This window comes from Eschrichtius robustus, chromosome X (genome assembly GCF_028021215.1).
Source record: "Eschrichtius robustus isolate mEscRob2 chromosome X, mEscRob2.pri, whole genome shotgun sequence".
Lineage (NCBI taxonomy): Eukaryota > Metazoa > Chordata > Mammalia > Artiodactyla > Eschrichtiidae > Eschrichtius > Eschrichtius robustus.
Window position 1 is genome coordinate 56,807,290 of NC_090845.1, and position 23,004 is coordinate 56,830,293.

A 23,004-nucleotide genomic window follows, 5' to 3' on the forward strand; every position below is an offset into this window, starting at 1 on the left:
TCAGCTCCCTCCCCAGCTAGCTCACATGGACATATACACCAGTGTGTGTGTCTCTCCCTTAAAGAGGGGTGCACAGCAGGATACAGTCGTCAGATGGGCTCAGACCAGGGAAGCAAAAGGCAGGACTGTCCCCTTCCCCCTAAACATTAGCCTTCTGAGTTTGAATTAACTCTCCTGGCAGCCACAGCTCACTGCTAACGTTCACGTAGTTTATTAACAAGTAAAACCTCAGAGGTCTTTTTAGCCATACTGCTGCTAAGTCACATCTTTCCCATCTTTTCCTCACAAGGTTGATTATTTGGACCCAAGCACAACCCTTACATCTGTTATCCTTTTAAGCTTTACCATCACTCGGGCTTGTCATAAACTTTTTGGATCCTGACTCTGTTGCCCAACCTATCCACATTCCCTCCCAGATTTTTTTTTCCTTCTTTTCTTCCTCCTCCTACTCACCTTTCTTTCTTTCTTTCTTTCTTTCTTTCTTTCTTTCTTTCTTTCTTTCTTTCTTTCTTTCTTTCTTTCAGGCTCATTGAAAAAATCAAACAGTATAGAAATATATACATTAAGAAGGAAAAATTCTCCCTTTACTCTCCTCTAAAATCCCAGTCCCCATTCCAGAGGTAACAACTAGTATCAATCTCATGTGCATCTTTCCCCTTTTCTGGGGACTTACAAACATATTTATAAAAACATAGATATTTTAATTCATAAATGGTATCATACTATTCATACTGTTCTGTGATTTCAGAGTAGATTAAAAAAACGTCTTTTCATAGTAGTTCATACTTTTAAAAGGCTGAATAACATCCTGTTGTATGGCTATACCATGTATATAATCAGTCCCATAGTGATGGACATTTAGGTTGTTTCTTTTTATTATTATAGTATTGCAATAAATGTCCTTGTAGATGCCTCTTTGTGAACAATAGAGTGTTTCCTTAAGATAGACTGGTAGTAGAGATGGCGCATGCACACGCACCCCCCCAACCCACCCCCACAAATAGAGCTGTGAATGGGGGGAGGAGTAATGAGATAGGAATAGAAGCCTCTATTCATTGGTCTTGTCTCCTAACAGGAGAATTTGAGGCAGTGTAAGGGGGAACTTGGGCCTTCAGAGAATCTGGACATAATACCAGTTGATAGGTCTCTAGGGTTGGACATGAGAATAGCAGATCCCTCTCTTTAGCTGAGCAATCTATGCCTGGAAGTGTGCTGTGCTCCTTCTGCATGGAACACAAAGTGTGAGCTCCAAAGATATGCCTGGAAGTGTGCTGTGCTCCTTCTGCATGGAACACAAAGTGTGATCCCTTTTGGGGGGCAACTACAGCCCAGCCTGGAATGGAGGAAAAGATAAAAAAAAGCAGCAGCTGACAAGACAAAGCAGAATGTGGGAGGGAGGCCAGATGAGCACTGCAGACCTGGGCACTACAGGAGCTGGGGGGAGGCAGAGAGCACAAGGAGGGCAGGAGAGATCAAGGGAAGGCTTTGTGCAGAGACAAGAGCGAGCACACCTGGCTGTGTGCATGCGGTGAGAGTAGCCTGGCTCGAGGGGAAGGGCTGTGCTGAGGAGCTGTGGGAGCAAGAGAAGCCTGCAAAGGTTAAGTGTGTGTGTGTTGGGTGGAGGGGGTCATCTGACGTGTTTGAGCACAGGTGAAGGCTGCATGTCTGAAGATCACCATGGTGACCATGTGGAGGATGGCCTGGGTGGGGCAGCCTAGAGTCAGGGAGACCAGGGAGAGTCGGTGAGGGCTGACCTAGGGCACTGGCAGCAGAGATGGGAGGGAGAGAAGCTGTGAAGGACAGACAGACAGAGAGCAGGGCTTGGTGATCAGATGGTAGGGGGAAGGCAGAGGAGAGTTAAAGATGATGACATCGGGCTTCCCTGGTGGCGCAGTGGTTGAGAGTCCGCCTGCCGGTGCGGGGGACACGGGTTCGAGCCCTGGCCTGGGGGGATCCCACATGCCGCGGAGCAACTGGGCCCGTGAGCCACAACTGATGAGCCTGCGCGTCTGGAGCCTGTGCTCCGCAGCGGGAGGGGCCGCGATAGTGAGAGGCCCGCGCACCGTGATGAAGAGTGGTCCCCGCTTGCCGCGGCTGGAGAAAGCCCTCGCACAGAAGCGAGGCGAGGACCCAACACAGCCAAAAATAAATAAATAAATAAATTAATTAAAAAAAAAAAAGATGATGACATCGTGCACACAAAGGACGGCGCTAACAGCAAAACCACCAACAAACACAGAGCGGTTGGGAAGGAGAGCTCCTGGGGAGGAAGAGGGTGAGTACCCCTTGCAGAGCCTCACATAGAACCGGGCACCCAGCAGGCACCTGGTCACTGCTGGAGGCATGGGTAGGATGGACAGATGGATAGTTTCCTTCTAAGTGTATCGAGTTTGAATTGTGGGTTGTTCACAGAAGGAAGGGCCATGTGCTCAGCGGGCTGTTTTCTCTCTGGGCCCCATAGGCAGACCGGACACATAGGTGTGGTTGCTGGTCACTGGCTGCTGGGGGTAGGGCTGGGAGCTAGTGACTCCACTGGGAGACCCTCTCTGCAGGGCTAATTTCATATTCCAAGATGGCACTGGCTCAAACTGAATTGATATTGGCTGGCTGGGGGAAGCTCTCAAAAAGCTTCCAGCCTTACTACTAAGAGGAAAAGCCAGAGAGAAACTCTCTTCCCTCTCACCGTGGTCCATTTGTATGATTAATAATAGATATTCCCAGGCACTTTATATTGGCAAGATGCCATATTACCACTGTTTATTATTACCCACCTGCTCTCTCAAGCTGTCTAGTCTGACCACTGAGGTGCAGGGGTGATATGAATCTTAAAATCCATCTCCTTCCTCGGGTTTGCCTGGTCACAGCTAGGGACTGAGAAGGTCACAGGTCAGGCTGGTAGAAAGAAGGTGGACCTTGGACTCACAGGACCTGGGCCCAAATCCCAGTCCCACCATCAACAAATTGTGTGACTTTTAGATAACTCCTTAGACCCTCAATTTCCTCATTTCTACCCTTAAAGGTTCTTGTTAGGTATTGAAATGGCCTCCCCACTGCTCAGCACACGATAAGTGCCTCATTAATGTTATCTTCTCTTCTTTAAACCAAACCCTAGCTTTTGTTTCCAAGAAGTAGGTAGAAGATTGAGGATGGTTAAAAGCAAGACTTCTCTACTGCTGCAGCTTTTACTCTCAGCCATATTATACCAAGAGGACCTCTTCCCTTTGGGGAGACAAGAGTATATTCTTCTGCTTATTTTCTTGTTTGTGTAAAGAGCACAGCTAGCCTAGTGCTTGGGCTGCTGATCCAGGGAAATTAAGAGAGAGAGAGAAGGACTCTGAGTGCATAGCCTTAAGCTTATGTTTCTCCTCACCTCTCTGCTACATTTCTCTTCTATGAATGAAGGAGAAGAGCAACTTAGAGGCTTAGTTAATTCCTTACCCAAGCATCAGCCAAGAGCAATTGTGTGGAGTGAAGCAGAAGAGATCTAATTTAGATGTATAGAAGGACTTTCTAACAATGATGAAAATGAAAAGCAGCCCTCAGAAAGTTCTGAGTGAAGGGGAACTTTTAACTGTTACCATCCAATGGATTGGGGAGGAATGCTTCTTTAGTCAAAGTATTCCTGGGATTCAGGACTGCACCCTACCCAGTTCCTCTCTGATATTGCCTCTCCTGCACTATTGTGTCCTCTGAAAGAGGAATACCATTTAGAATGCAGAAGCTTCTTTACTGCAGTGAGCTTATATCTTGAGTGGGAGGTGATTACAAGTCCAATCTCATTTCTCTCTTGAGCTTGGCATAGGCTTTCACATAAATCAGCCTTACGCAGTTCCTGCTTGCCATTTCCTTGACTCTGACATCCAGACTTGGGGCAGCTCTGGAACAGTCCCAGCCTCCGAGGAATCCTGAGCCTTTCCACTTGACCCCATGTATGGCCCTAAAGCACAGGTCAGATTTCTCCTTTTGTATCTCCTACCCCCGGATTCAGATCCCCACCTCCACCCCAGCTTCTTTGGACTCCAGCTTCAGAATGTCCTTGCACTGCCCCTCACCTAGATTTACTGCTTGAAAAATACTTGCCTGTTCCTCCTTGAACTTTGAATTCAGCTCTTCTAAAAACGCAAGTATCTTCGTACCTCTTACTTCCCTCACCCAGCCAACATATGTGGGGATGTTTAGCCCTTACTCCCATGTCTTCTCTCTACAAACACTGGCATAAACCTCATCATATCTAAAGCTAAGTATCGGGATTACTCTGGCCCCAAGAAGATTGAGCTAACTCAATTCACATGGGATCATGGTAGGGTGTGGGGTGGGTGGGGCAGATTAGTTCTGGCCATATAGGCATGAAATATTTTACAAAGAGGTAAAAACAAAGGTGTGTTTCCCTGGCCATCTTGAAGAACAAGAGAGCACCTCAGCTGCCTCTGCTCTGCTTTGGAGACATGGAGATATCAAATATGGGTCCCTCCTAGCCAGGAGGTTTCAAGTCTAACCTTCAAGCAATGTCCAGCTGCTTGACTATAATCACCATAACAAACTTCAGTCTGGTGAAATGGCGGCAGCACTACTCCTCTGATTCTAGCCTTCAAAAATTCTTGCCTGTATTACGGAAACAGCTTAACTGAGCTCTGTCTTCTTTATTACCCCTGAATCCATTCTCCACACTAGTTGCCCGATCTTGAGTAAGTTCTTCCCTCTTTTGGATCCTCAGTTCCCTTGACCTGAATGGGGGCTAGACTAAACAGTCTCCTCCCATTTCCCCACCCTTCTCCCCAGGGGGCTAACCACCTCCTCTCTCAGCCCCTCTTTCCATCAATCTCCTTTCTTCCCTACCCTTTGACTTCCCTTCCCTCACTTGAACTCCTGTGTCTCTTTTCCCTTTTAATACTGTGTTCAGATGCTTGACACTCCCTAATCAGGTCTCTTATGTGTGTGTGTTTGGAGCAGGGGGTGTGTTGGCATGGGATGTGGGGAATGACACACAGGGGGTTTCCACTTTCCAGGATGGATAATGAAAGTTGGAGTTTCCAATCAATTTCTCCTCCGGCTTTAGGCACTTCGCCTAGTTCCAGGCCCCTGTGAGCTCTAGAATATGAATGAGGGAATCAGTGAGTTCCTTGAACTCCTGGGAGAAAAGGGCAGTGACAATGTCAAGGAATGTGATTGATGCCATTGCTACCCATGCTGCTGAGGCTTTCTGGGGAGTGCTGCTCTTTCTTGGGTCAACTGCTCAGCTCCAGAAAATGGTCTGGGCAGGGAACTTTGTTTTCCCTAGCACATATCAATGGATTTTGACAGCAGTGAGAGAAGCTGAGGCACATTGATGCGTGGACCCTGTTGAGCTGGGAAAGCAGAGGAGTAGAGAATAGGACTGCTGATTCCTGAGAGCAAATGCAAGGCCAGTCTTTATGCAACCCTGCTAGACTCATCTATTGTCCTAGGAAGTCTACTTCCTTTGTTATCCTTTTATAATGTCAGAGTGGGAAAGGACCTTGGAAGCCCAGGAGTTCAGCCCTTTCTTGTTACAGAAGGGGAAACTCAAGCCCAGAGTGGGGAAGGGACTTACCCAAGGCTACACAGTGATCAGAGAGTGAGTTAATGGCAAAGCTATGACTAAAGTCCAGGTGTCCTGACCATCCCTCTCAAATATCCTTTTCACTGCCCCAAGCTGGCTCATCATCCCTGAGGTATGTGTTACCCTACCTCACAAAGAATACTCAGACCATGCCTCCGCACAATTACCAGTGGATAGTAGAAAAAAGAACTATGGTCCGTCACTTTCAAACTAAAGCTCAGACTTAACTAGATGACTGTTACAGTCTAGAGCACCTCTATCCTGGGATTCTGTGACCTTGACAAGAAGCAGAAAGGGTGCTGGCAGACATATCTCAAAGGAGTGGACTGGGGGAATTATCAGACAGTGAATCAGGTATCAGTGAATGTGTTGGAGGGGCTATAGGATCAGGATTTGAATAAGGTGGAGACTGGGATTGGTAGGAAGGAAAGTGAATAGAGACAGATATGGGAAAAAGGAGCCCAATTCTGATAAAAATGAGGATTGAGCAAGGATGGGGATGAAATATGATGGGAAAAGCGATATAGAATCCTACAGAAGAGAATCGATGAAGTGTTGTAGAAGCTGAGGCAGTTTAGCCAAGAGAAAAGAAGTTTCAGGGGGATATGGGATCTTCAGACTTCTGAGGAGTTAGGGACAGCAGGGGATTTGTGTTGTCTCAGGGAGCAGAACTGAGATCCATAGGCGGAGCCACAGAGGAGTTCAGACACACACGGGAAGAACTTTCTGAGAGTCAGAGCCGTCTTGAGTAGGAACGGAGAGTTTTGACAGGTAGTGAGCTCCCCATTAGTGGAAAGTTGCAGTCAGGGCTGTAAGCCTCTTTCCAGGGTGCGGCCTAGGGCCCAGCCCTACTTGGGGGTGGGGCCGAATGGCCCGGATGCTGAGGGCCAGGGGCCGTGAAGGGGGTGGGAGAGGGGCGGGCAGGCCCAGGTGAGGGGTGGGAGCCCCCACCGGGGCGCCCAGGCCCAGCCTGGCCCCCAATTAGCTGGTGTGGCCAGGCAGGGCAGGGCAGGGCAGGGATGGGCTGGGCGGGGCGAGGCCGGCGGCAGGCTAGAAGGCGGGCGCGAGGGCGGGGAGCGGTGCGGAAGCCGGGTCACATAAAGGAGCGGGCGGTGCGACGGGGGCGGTTCTTTCCTGGGTGGGGTTTGTGAAGTCGTGGCCCGTTAGCAGGAAGCGGAGCAGTCGCCCCGACGCTGGCTAGAGACCCAATCCGAACCCCCAGTCTCCGGAGTGCGAGCCGTGTGTACTGCGTTCTCAGCGCCGTCCGACAGCTCCCAGCCAAACTTCACCAACTCCGCCGCCTTTTCCGCCACCATGCCCAAGACGGTGAGTGCCGGGGATGGGCGCTTCCGACCCCCGGGGCTCTTGCGGACCCTCATAGCCCCTCGCCGATGGCCGGGGGCTTGGGCAGCCGCGCGTCCGCTCGCGATGCCGCGCCTTCCGCCGAGGCCAGGCGTGGGGAGGGGCGGCAGTGGAGTCCGGGTCTGGCGCGCTCTCGCGGGTAAAGGGGTCTAGGGAGAGAAGTGTGGGCCGGGCTGGCCGGTTTCTTTCGCAGATTCTAGTTCCTTGTGTTTGGATTGCCACAGTAGGGAAGGCTTCCTTGGGGGCCCAAGGTCTCCTTTTACCCCTGACGGGCCCTGGGCGCAGGGGAGAGGACTCTGGTTCGGAGGAGGACACTTACCCCAGTCCAGGAATTGGCGCTTCTATGGGGCGAGGCTGCCACTGACCAGGAGGGGCCATGGGAACCGAGAAGCAAGGAGGAGGGTGGGAGCTGCTCAGGGTGGATCCCGTACCCCCACTCACCTTTCCCACAGCCTCCCCAGGCGGCTTCAGCTGTTTCCCACTAGGAGGGGAGGAGAGAGTTGTGGACAGACTCATCGAGGCCGCTTGCTCTTACCCGGGAGCGCTAACACTTCACTAGGCACCAGTCTGAAGGGAGGCAAGAAGACTTTGCGGGCGGGGCGGGCTGGACGCGCGCGGTGGGGGGGCGGCTGGACGCGCGCGGTTGGGGGGCGGGTCGGGGAGAAGAAGACGGGTTTCTTCCTCCTCTCCACTCGCCAAATCCCTGCCTTTCCCATTACTTACTGGCTCTCTGTTTCCTCCTATCCACTCCGTACTATTCTGTGAGGTGTGGACTCGCCTGTGGGGCCACACCTTTCTAGGGTGGTGGTAGCTTCTAAGGATCTGGTCTCCACCCTACTGGCTGTTTTGAGAAGAGAAGAAGCCTCTTGGGAGTGGGGCCTAGGGGGGGCCGGATGCCCAGGAGGGAGGGGGGAGGGGTGTGCCTGAATAATGAGCCCTGCTTGCTTTTGTGCAAGTCATGCCAAATGGCTGCTGAGGCCCTTCCCTTGCTCAGGAAGGCTGGGTGACCACCCTGGCTTGAGTCCCTTAGGCCAGGCAACTTGTTGCACTGGCTTAGGCTATGCAGTTATCCCAGACCCCTCTCCCTAGGACTGCCTGAGCCTTGTAGAGCTGAGATAGTGACTAGTAGCCTTGAGAAGGACTGAGGGTCCCTGAAAGAGAGAAGTGGGGGGCCCAGTTCTTTTGGTGTGTGCTGAGATTTATTTGCCACGTTGCTGTGTTCCAGCCTTATTGCGAAGTCATTGTTGCCTTTCCAGAACCTGTCCTTCAAAAACACCAAGTTTTCAACAAGTGTGTACTTCTACCATCTCTCTCTTTTCAGTTGCTAATGGTTTTATGACATGGGGCTTTTCCACACCCCCCCCACACCCCCCCCCCCGCCCCACATACACACAAAGTGAGACAGAATGGTTTTGAAAAGGGGGGAGGGCAGTCTCCGCTATCACAGAGGATTATAAAAATCCTTCCAGGAGCCTCTCTTTGGTTTTATCTCTCTGTGGTTGACTCTTCGACTCCTTCAGATGTGGCTTTGCCTAAATAGGTGGGTGGATCTCTGGGAATAGACTGTGCCCCACAACCGCTTTTCTTTAGTGACATCTCTCATCCTCAATCCTGAGATATCTCTCATTTAAATGCAACTTAATGGGCCTGGAAATTATTTCAAAGTTATCTAAACCATCCTATCTCAGTCAAAAGTGGCAAAGAAGACAGCATGGTGATCTTTTTCCTGCTGTGGAGAGATTGGAGTATGAGCTGTTTGAGGTCAGGCCTAGGGTACTGAAAGTACCTGAATACTGAAAGTAGTTTTATGCAGATTGACTGAAACTTGAATCATGTTGGAAGGAGAGGGCTGAATTTTGATAGACTGGCAGCTTTGGAGAATTTCCTATGCTGTTTGGCTCAAGGAATTGTGGTGCTCCAAGGACAATGGTGCTTCAAGGACAAAGGACGACCCTGCCTGAAAAAGTTTCAGCGTTACACCCCCTACCCGACTCTTAATCGCCCTCCCCACCGTGTTGGGATGGTTACAAAATTCCTGAGCCCACCTGGGCGACGCCCACCTGAGCAATGGGACCTGTCTCAAATAAGAAATGGTCAACTTTTAGGAGAAACAACTATATCATGCCTGTTAAGACCATAGAATCTTAACCTGAAAGGAATCTCAGACACTATCTAGTATCTCTCTCTCTCTCTCTCAACTAATAAGGATATTTAGGCCTAACAGGAAAGGACTTACCACCTAAGGGCACATGGTGACAGAACCAAGATCGCGGTCCGTGCTTTTTGATGCTCATCCCATTGACCCTCTGTTCTCACTCAGTGAAGGATTTTTGAAGTTGAGCCCCCTCTCTTGCTCAAAGCAAATTGCCCCCTATTCTCAGGACTTTCTGGTCCTCAGATAAAAGGAAGTGGATGATTTGGGCAAAGTAACCAAGGTTGGCATTTGTTTGGTCTCCTGGTGAGAGTTCGAGGTGTCACAAAGTGCCTCATGTTACTTTTCTCATTCCTTATCCCAATGCTGAGGCATCCAGGGGCACACTCTAGTTCACTGCATACCAGCTAGTAACTTTAATGAAGGGAAAAAATTCCTTATTCTCCATTCCTTCTTCACTAGTGTGCTTTAGGCTATTTCTGGAGTATGACAGATAGGGAAGGTAGTGGAAAAATCAAATCCATTCATTCATATGAACGATGTCTACAGTCTGTCTAGGGTTAGTTTCACTTTTACAGCCAATTTTCTCCCTTAGTCACCCAGCTCCCTTTAAATCTGTTAAAACATGCCCCTCTACACGCCTGTCCCCCCAACCAATTCTTGGATTCTGTGCTTCTACTTGCCAGTTTCCTGAGTCTGCTTTAGTAGCCAGAATGAAGAAGTTTATTAACTACTGTCTATACTTTGTGGTGATGATAAGACAGTTGTAAAAAAAAAAAAAAAAAAAAAAGTTTTTTCCCCTCCCTACCCTCTTTAACTTTTTTAGATCACAAAGTCTTTGGGACTCTTGGATTCCCTGAAAAGTGATTGTTTTGAATTTTCAAGGTGTTCTTGAGTTTTTGGTTTACTAGAGTCGAAAAGGCTCTTCACAATTGTCAAGTCCAATTGTTCTCATTGTATAGATGGCGAAACTGAGACCCACAGATAGGAGGGACTGACCTAGAATGATGCAGCAAGTCAGTAGTGAAGCTAGGATTTGAATCTGGGACTTAGTTAGAGGATCAGTCTTGGTAAAACCTCTTCAGTTTGCTGAGTTTTTAGCTCTAGCTCAACAGGTCAGGGGAAAGGTGATCAAATGGTTATTGATGGGACCATCCATGTGAGCAGATGTAAGGAGTCCAGCTCCTTGAAGTATTTGAAGGCTTCTGGGTCTGCATTCAGCTAAACTTTAACAGGGGCTGTGTGGACTGTTTATTCTCCTCCCATTCCTAGCATTACTTGAGCCACTCGAGTGGCACTAAAGTGGTACTTGCTGAATAGGAGGCAGAATATCAGTCTCTTAACCCTTCCCTGCCTGTAGACTTCAGGGGTGGACAAAGGATCAGGAATGGAGGTTATGTGAGAGAGACTGACTCTTTGGATCCTGCATTTGTCCACTTCTTCGGTTCTCCAGTTCACTTGACCCTCTGTGAAAGTTTAGATGATAGAGCAGGAACCATCTTGGGGATTTCCTTTAGGCTTCTCCTTGAATAGCTCTCTGGGCAGAGAGGGGCTAGTGTGGCAAGAGAGCCTTTGTGGGACCCTCGAAGGTACCAACTAATCTATACTCTGTCATGTTAGGCTTGGAGAAGGGAAGGTTGCTCTATGAGTGGGTGACGGAGATGGTATTGATCACAAGTCTGCTAACTCTTCATTATTATCTAGCTGCCTGTAACAATAGCTTGTTTTAAGGGTGTTCTTTTTTTTTTAAACTTTTAAAAAAATTTTATTTATTTATTTTTGGCTGCGTTGGGTGTTCGTTGCTGCATGCAGGCTTTCTCTAGTTGCGGCGAGCGGGGGCTATTCTTTGTTGCGGTGTGCGGGCTTCTCATTTGGGGTCTTCTCTTGTTGCAGAGCACGGGCTCTAGGCTCACGGGCTTTAGTAGTTGTGGTGCGTGGGTCCAGTAGTTGTGGCTCATGGGCTCTAGAGCGCAGGCTCAGTAGTTGTGGCCCATAGGCTTAGTTGCTCCGCGGCATGTGGGATCTTCCCGGACCAGGGCTCAAACCCGTGTCTCCTGCATTGGCAGGCGGACTACCAACCACTGTGCCACCAGGGAAGCCCTTGAGGGTGCTCTTCTTACTTTTCTCTTTCTTCCTTCTCTCAGGAGATTGCTTTACTGAATGGTGGAGCTGGAAGGGACATTTAGAGGTCATCTGGTCTATTTCCCTGACTCCAATTCCAATTCTGTCTAGAGGGATGAGATGAGTTGACAGCTACATTTATTCTGAAATCTTTTCTAACAGTGTTACTTGGCAACAGGATATCTAGGTCCCTTTGTATCTTCCTGGGAATCCCCATCACTGGAATTTCAAAACTCAAGGTCCCCAGAAGGGAGAATATCTGGCTACCAACACTACTAGGATTGGGACTTTCATGGCTAGAGTTACTGAAAATTGGCATCATTACAGGTTGGGAACAGTCTGCTTCTGATCTTTCAAAGAAAGAACTGAGTTTATCATGTATATCTTTCCTAACTCATGATATTTTCTCCCTGCTACCCCACTCTACTCTTCTTCCCCCGAAGAAAAAACGGTACAAAGGTAATTTCTTTTGGGGCAGTCTGTTGGTCAAGTGAAGGAGGTGGTCTTGTCATGATTGACTGGTTTTGCTGTTCATCCCTCCTCCTATTTAATGCTTGATAGAGCTGAAAAACTTTTCAATTCCAGGTTCTGATTTGTGGTGCAGGAACAGTCACTTGGAGGGTTAGCGCAGGACTCCATTGATTTGGTAGGTGGGTGTTGGGAAATGGCAGGTAACACTGATCTGATAATTTTTCTTCTCCTCTTTCCATGTAAGAAGAACATCTTCCCTGTCCTCAGTAAAGTGATCCAAATGAAGTGGGCCTTTAGGCAAGGTCTTTCTTCAGGCCCTCAATCTCTCCAGCTTGTCATGAGAGAACTGTACTAGTAATAGGTACATTCTAGGGACCCTTCCGGTACTGATGTTCTTGAAAGCCTTGATGGTACAGCCTCAAGCCTCCCATTTGTACGTCTGTTCCTTCAGACATCCTTCCCTTAACATTTGAGTGCCTTCTTTGTACCAGGCAGTGTGCTAGGCTATGCTGAGAATACAAAGTTCAACAGCACTTGCTAAAATGTATCTTCTTGTCCCCCTACACCTCTGGAGTGCTGTTTCTTCCTGGGTACTGGGTTCAGAATAGAGAGTTTCTAGCTTGGGAATTGGTTTGTCTCATTAGTAGCTCTGGCAGGAACACTGGCATGAGTGTTCTTGGCCGTTTCCTCTTGAGGCTACGGACTATGGGCTATGTCTATGGGCTATGTCTGAGGAACAAGAAAGAAATCAACTGAGACTATATTGTGAAGGCTGTGGGTTGACTGAAGAGCCTCAGACAAACACTCAGAAAACCTCATGGGTTTCCCCCCCTTTCTTCTCCTTGCCTGTCTGTAGCATAGGCCCGCCCCCACCCCCTGCCTCCCGTAGTTCTGCTGAGAGGCCAGGAAGCTACTGAGTTATATTTCAAGTTTACTTTTAACCTGTTGAGTGTGGTAGTTAGATACACTGGTAGACAGTGAGGAGCTGGTGGGCATAAACCGACCTCCTAAGGTATCTATCACCAATGAGCTGAAGGCTGGCTGTTGTGGGGTGCAGCATTTCAAATGCATCTGTATTTACGATGACCAAGAGCTTCCTTGGCCTTAAGCTTCCCTTTTAGCTGATTGTTCTGAGTGGTCTGGGTTTCTCACAGGAGTGTTTTGAATCACAGAGCAAACGAGCTGGCCTTAAATTTTGTAGTTTAAGTTTAGTTTATATTTTAGTTGGGGATACCAAAGCCCAAGAAACAGAAGTGATTTGAATGAACTGGTAATAAGGCTATGACTAAAATCCAACTTGCCTGATCCCAGATTAGGGGAGGAATTTTGAATGCCTTTTTTTTTTTTTTTAATTAATTAATTAATTTATTTTTGGCTGTGTTGGGTCTTCGCTTCTGTGCGAGGGCTTTCTCCAGTTGTGGCGAGCGGGGGCCACTCTTCATCGCGGTGCGTGGGCCTCTCACCGTCGCGGCCTATCCCATTGCGGAGCACAGGCTCCAGACGCGCAGGCTCAGTAGTTGTGGCTCACGGGCTCAGTAGTTGCTCCGCGGCATGTGGGATCCTCCCAGACCAGGGCTCGAACCCGTGTCCCCTGCATTAGCAGGCGGGTTCTCAACCACTGTGCCACCAGGGAAGCCCCGAATGCCTGCCTTTTAAATGGCACTTGCTGCAGTGTGCTCAGTGTTTTCTCCCTTTGTGCTGTGGGTGACTTGACCATAGTGTTAAAATGGTTCTGGGAAGAGCAGTGGTTTTGAGTATGTAGAGCTCATCTCAAAGGTTACTTTGTATGGAGATAATTGAGATGGTTCAGGCTCTGACCTTGCTTTTGGGATTCTTTGTAGCACTTCCCAGGAAGGTAAGTGTTTTGCTTTGGCTGTAAAGTGTGGTGGAAAGTAGATATGTGCACTGAAGGGAGGTAAGGAGAGGAGACTAGCTATGTTTTCCTGCTTGAGGCTAGACTTCACAGTTTTAAGAGTCTTTATTTAAAAAAAAAAAAATATATATATATATATATATATATATATTTATTTATTTATTGGCTGCGTCGGCTCTTAGTTGCAGCATGCAGGATCTTTTGTTGCAGCGCGTGAGCTCTTTGTTGCAGAGCGTGGGCTTCTCTCTAGTTGTGGCACATGGGCTCCAGAGCGCGCAGGCTCAGTAGTTGCAGTGTGCGGGCTTAGTTGCCCTGCAGCATGTGGCATCTTAATTCCCCGACCAGGGATCAAACACACGTTCCCTGCATTGGAAGGCAGATTCTTAACCACTGGACCACCAGGGAAGTCCCAGTAAGAGTCTTTATTGAGTAGAGTTATTTCTTTTCCATATTCATACCTGGAAAGGTTAGCCAGCTTGTTCAGGATCACATGAAGTTGGTAACAGTTGTTTTTTTTTTATGATAGCTATGATTATCCTTATCAATTAATTAATTAATTTATGGCTGTGTTGGGTCTTTGTTGCTGCGCACGGGCTTTCTCTAGTTGCGGCGAGCGGGGGCTACTCTTCATTGCGGTGCGCGGGCTTCTCATTGCGGTGGCTTCTCTTGTTGCGGAGCATGGGCTCTAGGCACGTGGGCTTCAGTAGTTGTGGCACGCGTGCTCAGTAGTTGTGGCTCACGGGCTCTAGAGCGCAGGCTCAGTAGTTGTGGCACACGGGCTTAGTTGCTCCATGGCATGTGGGATCTTCCCGGACCAGGGCTCGAACCCATGTGCCCTGCATTGGCAGGTGGATTCTTAACCACTGCGCCACCAGGGAAGTCCCTTGGTAACAGTTTTGAAAGGAGAACTTGGCTTTCCTGATTCCCAAGTTAGTGGTCTCTCACTGGACTTGCCTGACTTGGAAGGATGACTCTTTTCACCCATGGGACACAGACGTCCAGAGAATTGGCTCTGTGGTGATTACATTAACAATATGGCCACAGTGGAGTTCCCCTAAATAGCTTCTGCTGTAGCAAGTTTCAGTCAGTGGGTGACTCACTTCTTCTGGGGCCTCAAAATGACTTTTTTCTCTTCCTGCCTGCCCCTCACCCAAGTTCCCCACTTTCTCTTTGCCATTTAAAATTTTGAGCTCTGACCTCTTTGTATTCTGACTCAGTGCTCCAGCTTGTCTTGTTCCTTGAGTTAGGAGAATATTATGGTACTTTCTTACACTTTGGCGACAATATTTTCTGCTTTGCAACCATTTGAATACAGACTGGAGTGTCCTGGCCTCAACCCTCACTACTCACCTTTAGATTTTGTAGGCCAAGGCCGATGAAGATAGCTAGCCAAAAAAAGGACTTTTTAGGCCTTTATAGAAAGGGAACATAGAGTACTGGTGAAAAGCACAAACTCTAGAACCAGACTGCTTGGATTCAAATTCCAGCTCTATGACCAACTAGTTTTGTAGCCTTGGGCAAGTTACTTAACTTATGTGCTTCATTTTCCTCAACTGTAAAGTGAAGATAATGGTAGTACCTATCTCGTAGGGTTGTTGTAAGGATTAAACAGGGCAATTCCTATAAAGTGCTTAGAACTGTGCCTAGCATTTATCTAATCAGTGCTATGCAAATGTTAGTTATTATTATTTATGGAACTACTATATGCCCAACCCTGTGCTAGGTAGGATGGTAAGAATGAAGGCAGGCAGCTGTATTCTCACTGTTATTTGAGTGGTTACTAGGTACTATTTACTATAAGGGATACAAATATATGAATGGAGGGTACAATTGCTGCCTTCGTAGATCTCCTATTTAACTGGAGATTTAAGGCTAACTCACTTAAAAACAGTTTGACAAAAGTGTGTACATGACATTTTCTATAGATTTTGAGAAGAAGGGAGTTTATTGGGACATGAACAGGGCTTTAGAGGATGTGTACACTTGGGGGCAGTGGCTTTTCTGGGTGGGACAGTGATGTAGTTTTGGTATGTGGGTGTAAACCAAGTGGCCCTAGGCCAGTGTTCTCTTGAAATGAGTTTGTCTGAAATGAAGGAAGGCTTGATGTGCTGATTGTTTCAAGGGATTGTGGATTGTACAAGCCACAGAGTACATGTCAGCATAGACCAAGTTGCTTTTTATAGGGTCAGTTGGAGCCAACAGTCCTGTCTCAACTGGCAAACCCCTTCTGAAGGGGTTTGTTGGGGGAGACTCTACCTTGGGTTTTCCAGAATCCGGTGAATTAACTAAAACAAATTTTGTTGTCTTTGTTGCCCAAGTGGGTATGTGAGCAGCTCCTTCCTTCATGTTTCCATGTGAGCTAAACCAAGGAATAGAGCTTAGTGATTACTCTCTTTAGGTCAGCAGCCTAAAACCAGCTTTTAGTTCTCTCAGTGGCTTTGCTATGAGATAGGTATTTGAGAAAGGATGGAAATGAGGGGAGGATTTCTTCGTGTGTGATTGTGATAGGTTGAAGAATGTGGCATTTTCTGGCCAGGATCCAGCTGGAGCATCTGGGCCTTAAACTTGAAGAAAGAACTTTTGGGTAACTTTCAAAGCACAGCTCTTCAGCTGTGCCTGATGACAGAACCAGATTTGATGCTCCTTTCAGTGGGCTTGTTGTGGCATAAGGTAAGTGTTGAGTTAGCTCCTAGGCCACTGGTATGGTGACCTACCACTGTGTTTGCTTAGTAGTAATGCTTTGCCAGGTAGCTCCTGTGATAGGTGACTTCAAAGGTTGAAGTTTCTTCCTGTCCCTGGTGACCCTTCTCTGTGGGAATTTGGTAGATATTTTGTGTGGCCAGGGTATCAATCCAGGTCTAATGAGAGAAAAGTTGAGATGTGGGCATTTGGTCATACGTAACAAAGTATAATCCTGAGAAATCCTTTCCTGGATATTTATTTGGCAGATAGGAGGGGGAATAAGGCATACCTATTGGGCTTGGTCAGCATTTCCTTCCCTATCTTTAGTCCTGGCCTCCCTTAAATACCTGGGAAAGGTCAAGGCTCGTTTTTCTCCACTGAAGTACATTTAGATAAGGTTCCTGATCTCACTGTCTTGGTCTAATCTGCCCCTCACCCTTCCCACACCCCTGTCCTTTATCAGAAATCTCAGCCTGAAGGTTAGATGAAGTATACCAAGAGTATACCTGTATACCTGTTGTATACCTGTTGTAATCTTTAACTGGGGTTGACTAATCTGTGGTATGCAGTTGGAGGGTGGGGGACAAGGTAATAGCCAATTTGGGGGTCTTTAGTTAAGGTGTACAAATGTTTGCTATCTTCAAGGGTTTTAAGTGAGCTAAACCTCTCTCCAATTATCCTTGCAGATTGACTAACTCCTGGGAGATTGACTAACCCATAGAAGTTCCCTTGTTGAGAGCAAAAGTCACTTAACATTTTGTGTTTGAATTTTTCTTTTCTCTAACTTGAAAATATATCAACAATATCAGAAATATATAACTGGAGTAGAGCCCTTTTCCTCAGGTTCCTTAACTCTTCTTGGCACCTGGGCCTTGGCCGATCTAGCATATGCTTGGTGAGGACATCTGCCACTTTGCTTCAGGGTTATACTACACCTCTCTGCTGGTACTTGGAGGGGTGCTCCAGCAGGACCTGAAGAGGGCCTGGGGAAAATTTAGCCTTAGTTGCCTTTCTTTCTACCATAGCCTGGGCATTTTCCTAAGGTTGGGAGTTTGCCGCCTGGCCTTAGGCCAGTTGCCAGAGGAAACCAATGACTAAAGGCTTCCTCCCTGCGACGTCAGCTTCTGGAACCTTTCCTGATGATTCCTTACCAGTCAAGTATGCCTTATTTGGCTATATTTTCCCCCCTCAAATGCCTTTGCCACCTCAACTAGTGCCTTGTTCTTCTTTGGTACAGGGAACACCTTCCTCATGTTTATATAGTGCCATCTGCAAACTTCTATTTTCTCCTTTTTTAAGGCTTGTTTGGAGCAGGAGGTGAGGCTCTTTGTTGGGGCCAGGGTGGGGGCCAGTGAGAAAGGAGAGAGGAAGATGAGAGAGCTTTGGAATGACTGTGATTTCTCCACCCTGCTTTCTTATCTCTCATTGCCCTCCTTACCCTGCCTGGTCACCTCCCTCTAGCTTCTTACTTAGATCTCTGATAGCCTAAGAGTAGTCTTGCTCGGCCTGGAAAGGCTCAGAGCGTGGGGGTGGGGTGGGGCGTGGTTGGGCTCTCAGCATCTGAAACTACTCCTTTGGAGTAAGTAAAGCCTTCCAGTTGCTGAGTTCTTTACTTGTGCCTTTCGTATGCCTAGGCTTCTCACTTGACTTTCCAGAGCGGGCTGCGTCCAGCGTCCCTCTGCCTCTTATCTCCAGTCCTGAGCTGTCTAGCCCTAGCTTAGAAGAGCTCAGCTTTTGACACAGCTTGGAGCACTTGTCTGGAATTGTTTTAAAAAATGCTTTTGAGTAGAAATGGTACAACAAAAAGAATAACAGACTGAATCAGGATATTTGGTTTTTAGTCTCTGCCTGTGTGACCTTGGGCAGGTCACTTTTATGGGCCTTAGTTTTCATACCTGTAAAATGAGAACATTGGCTTTTTCTGACATTCTGATTATTTGTGCCTAGTCTTTAAGAAGATAGTAAGAGGTTCTTGGAAAGAGTGTAACAGAACAGAGAACAGTGACTATTTGGAGAAGTTGCTCTTTCCTCTTTAGAATGGTATTGGGAGTGTCATTTCCCCCCCAGCTATCAATGTGTAAGTAGCCCTCTCTATTTCAGTGAGTTCTCCTTAGGCATATTAGATCCACCTACCACAGAGCTTGCCATGGGTATCCTGGCTTGGAGAGACAACTGTTAACTGAGCGCCTTGGGGGTGGGGCCTTGGAATTCAGCCTGCAGAGTACAGTTGCTGGCTATTTTGGGTCATTGGTGACTCCAGGAAGAATAGAAGACCCTTGAATTGGTCATTGTTCCAGTAGGGAAGGAGAAGACCAAGAAACAAACCACAACTGAAATGCAAATGATATTTGACTTCCTCTACTCCCTTCCCCCACAACATACCTCTCCTTAGGGTTATGAAATTGCTTTTGGCTGAGTCTTAAATTGCTAAGCTCCCCTTCCCCTTCTTCTGTCGGAGTCACCGCTGTCTTTGTTGCCCTTGGATCAGGAGAGCTAGGTGATGTGGTCTTGGGTGGAGTGAAGGGGAGAAATTTCTAGTGAGGGAGATTGCCATAGGCCTAGTGTTCAGCCTTCAACTTATCCTGCATTTTGTGAATATGGCTTCCTGTGGTGTTAGACCTGTAGATGAAAGGGGAGGGATTTCTGAATTTCCCATGAGGGAGTGATAGGCTGATGAGGCATAAGCTAGTTCCTGGAGATGGTGTGCCCTTGGCTGGATCTGTTTTCACCCTTCTTCTTCCTCCTCACTGACATTTTGTACAGTGCTTGCTTGGAAATCAAGGATCCCAGGCTGTATATCAACCACCTAGGAGTTGGCCATGAACATGATCTTCACCTGCCCTGAGCCTCCTGGAGTGAGGGCAAGATAGAAGTCTTCTTGGCGTCTGTCTTCTTTCCTTTGGGAATAAGTTCCTAGGGCAGTTTAATCAGAGAAGACTTAGTTGGGTAAAGCTGGACAATGCTTTTGGGTGGAAGATTCTTCTCCAGCATTGAGCTGGAATGACCTCTGGACCATGCAGGAGCTTGTTGCTTGGAGTAGCCACCTTCCTGGCAGCCTTTCCTTCCTAGGGGCCTCACATGTGTTGTTAAGGATTCCAGTCACAGGTGGTAGATTAGAAATGCTATTGGTGAGGGAGAGTAGGGAAACCAGTAGAGGAGAGAGAAGGGGAGAAGGAAAGAGGAGTCAAATAGAAGAAGAGTGGTTATTTTTATACTTCCCCTTTTTATAAAACCCAACATGGCATATGACAGAGTTTAGCAAATAGAGGGAGACATCTTCCATAAGGCCACCATTTTAACATAGCAGTTATTGTTTATGTGTATTTCTCATCACATCTCATATATGTACCTTAGTTTTCCATGGTATAATCGTATTGTACATAAAAAAAATCTTACTTCTTTATCCCTATTTAACATATCACTAAAAACTTAGGTAAATGCTATTTAGTTTTTAAAAATGAACATTTTAATGCCTTTACAAAATTCCATCCAATGACTATGTCATAATTTACTAACCATTCCCCTTTTGCCGGTCATTTAGATTACTCCCAGCATTTGCCAGTATTTATAACACTGCAGTGAATGTGAAAAAGAGAAAATCTAAACCCCTTAGCATGGTATATATGGAGAGCCCTTTGATACCTGGCTCCATCCTAGCTCTCTCTCCAGACTCAGGTCCCACTTGGCCCCACATGTACGCTATGCTGTAGCTTTGTGGGATTAAGTTTCCCCAAGTAAGCCTTACCTCTTATATCTTTCACCTTTAGCATATGTTTTTTCTTTCAACTTGAAATGTCAAGTGTCTCTTCCTCACCTCCCCCCGCTCCATGACACCTCCACTGGATACTTTCTTTAATACTCCCAGGTAGTATTAGTTGTACTATCTTCTGTGTGCCCACTGTACCTTGTGAGGATTTCTGTTATGATACTTACCATGTGGTATTGAAGCCACCTGGGCTCCCATGCTTTCTCCTTTAGTAAACTTGTGGATTTGAACGTTTCTAACTCCTCCTGCCTCAAGAAGGGGCTGTTGTTCAGGTGGAGATGGTTAGGGATGGGCAGGCCTTTGAAGAGCATATAGTCAGTGACAGACATGGAGAAGGGGAAGCAGCAGTAATGTATGCAAGGGATCCAACAGTGTTGGATGAGCACCTGGTAGGACATACTAGGTACTGATAATAGAGAAAATACACATTGGAGAAGGGAAGATGCATTAGCACCTATAGGGTGGAGAGCCCTGAGAGAGAGTCTTGCTGGCCTTGACACACCAGAGCAGACTTCTCAAACCATTCCAGATCTCGATTTCCCATCTGTAAAATGGAAAGAGTAATAGTACCCTACTTCTTAGGGTTATGGTGAAGATTCGGGCACTAATGCACCTGGAAGTGCTCTGTGAGGTGTGGGGCACAGGGGAGGGAGGGTAGGTCCATGACACCCCGTAATTTTTGTTCCAGTTGGCCTTTTAAAGTTCTGCTCTATGTGTGTTGCTCATCAAGCTTCTGAGCCCATAAGTCAGATGCTACAGTTTCCCCGAGCAAGCATTCCCATAGGTGCCCCACAACCTGATGCTTTTGGTGGGAGGTATGCAGGGAAGTCCCCATCTCCCCACTTACCTGGGCAGCATGGCTCCAACTGGCCCCAGCACAGCCCTACTAAAAAGTGGCCACAGGTGGCTGGGGAGGGAGATACCACCTTCTCTTCAGCTCTTTAGCAACAAATGAGTGGTACTAGAGTAGAGGGTTTCCTAACATCTCTTCAGCTGGAGGTGGAAGTATTTATAGAAGCTGCAGTGAAACTGGGCACCTTTCAGGCCTTCTGGCCTCAAACCAGCCATGTACTGTTAGAAGGACAGGACTCTGTGTCTGTCACTGACTATATGCTCTTCAAAGGCCTGCCCATCCCACCTGTCTTGGGCAAATAGCTCATGGGGAACATTCAAGGTCTTTGGATAGAGATTCTCCTCCATCTAGTGTGACTTTTATTTTCTCCACATACTACCCATGGCTTCTTGCTGCTGTCCTGGCCATTTGAAAACCCCGAATCCACCCCAGAATTTTATGTTTTACAAAGGAAGCAAATTACCTGAATCTATGGAAGATCTGTTTGTCAACTATAAAACACAACAAGGGGAAGAGACTTGCTCAAGGTCATGTAGACAGTCAGGGGCAGAAGCAAGTCTTTAAGCCAAGACTCTCAGGAGTGTGTTGTTTTCATTCTATCAGCTTAGCCCACTGAGAATGTAAGCTTCTTGAGAACAGGGACAGTTTCCCATTGTATCCCCAGTACCTAGCACAAGTGCTTGGCATAGAGGAGGTGCTCGACAAATATTTGTTGAATAAATACATTAATAGCTACTATTGTCAAGTTGGAATTGTCTTGCACAGACTCCTTTGGCTAGGTCTACTAGAAGGCCAAACAACAATTTCAGGGGCCCACTGGAAATTACCTAATGTGGACCCAGCTGGGCCCTGGAAGAGTGGAGCTAAGTAGTGCCAAGAAATGGGGAGGAGTTTTCCCTCTTATGCACCTTGAAGAACCTGTTTACCTGTGTGTGAGTGACCAGCTTGTTCATAGCTAATTTCCATTCCCTTTTCCCATGTCTTCACACAATGCAGTAGTGTTCACACCAAGGGAGAATATTCAAATCAAAGTTTTTAGTGGATTTTAATAGGTAGCCGTGCAAGCATTTCTATTTGCGTTTGTGAAGCAACCCAGAGTTTGGCCCTAGAGTACATATTTGAAGCACTACCCAGCTTTTAAAAATTTTTACTTTTTTGTATGTGTGCTGCTCATTGTGGCATGGCCAGCATTGCAGGACTGCATTGTGTAATCTAATCCTGAGAGGTTTGTGCTCCCAAGGTTTAAGGATTGAGTTAGCTCCTCTGCTTAGAGATGGGTAGGGCCAGACACAGATCAGGAAGGACAGCGGGGAAATGCTGTAGATCATCATGTTGGGGCACCCAGCAGCCGTGTTCTGCTGTTGCTGCTGTTGTCACCACCACTGCCACCACCATCACCCAGGCTGCCTTAGGTCCCAGACTGTGTATCTTTGCAGATTTGGGCCTGCTTTAGTCAAGGTAGGCTAATTTGGGGAGCAATAGGAGGTATTCTTCCTCCCACACATTCCCTGAGAGAGGGGTGTGGCCAGCATTTGGGAGGTATAGGTTTAGGCTTACTAGATAGGGTTGGGTGGCCTAAAATAGCAAGAGCCTCTGAAGGTTATCTAGTCTTTAAAGGACTTTTTCCATCTGTTCTTATAGTGCTGAGCTAGACACCGTACGAAGAATAGAAACAGACATAGTCTGTGCTTTTTGGTAGGGCAGACTTAAATAAAACCAGACTTTATTTATTTTACAATTTTTGATTTGTGTTTTTTCATTGTGAAACTAATACGTATTTGCTGTGAGAAATAAAACAACACTGAAAAATACAAAATCCCCTGTTTTCTGCCCTGACTCTATTCTCCAGAGAGAACCAACATTTATGTGACCTAGTTAGTTATATGAACTTAGACTCCTTTTTAAATGCATTTATACACATATAACTTTAAATACACACATAATACAAATCCATACTGTTCTGCAACTTGTTTTTTTAAACTTACTATGTGGTGGCCATCTTTTCATATCAAATCAGATTTTAACATCTGTATGGGCTCATTAATAATCAAATTATCAAGTGGGTGGAACACTTAAAAGCACTTAAAAGCGTTTCACAAATGAAAAGGGCTCATATTCTTCATTGAATAGAAAATAAAGAGAACAT

General features: G+C 46.9%; 1 protein-coding gene across 1 annotated transcript in view; it reads left to right on the forward strand.

Annotated features, from left to right (window-relative positions):
* The first annotated feature begins 6,694 nt into the window (after nucleotides 1–6,694).
* The window catches only part of MSN (moesin), a 64,278-nt gene continuing 47,968 nt past the window's right edge, over nucleotides 6,695–23,004 (forward strand). Inside the window, exon 1 of the mRNA XM_068533931.1 lies at nucleotides 6,695–6,904. Coding sequence (XP_068390032.1) covers nucleotides 6,893–6,904 — 12 coding nt within the window. The 5' untranslated portion in view covers nucleotides 6,695–6,892. The remainder of the gene's footprint in view (nucleotides 6,905–23,004) is intronic.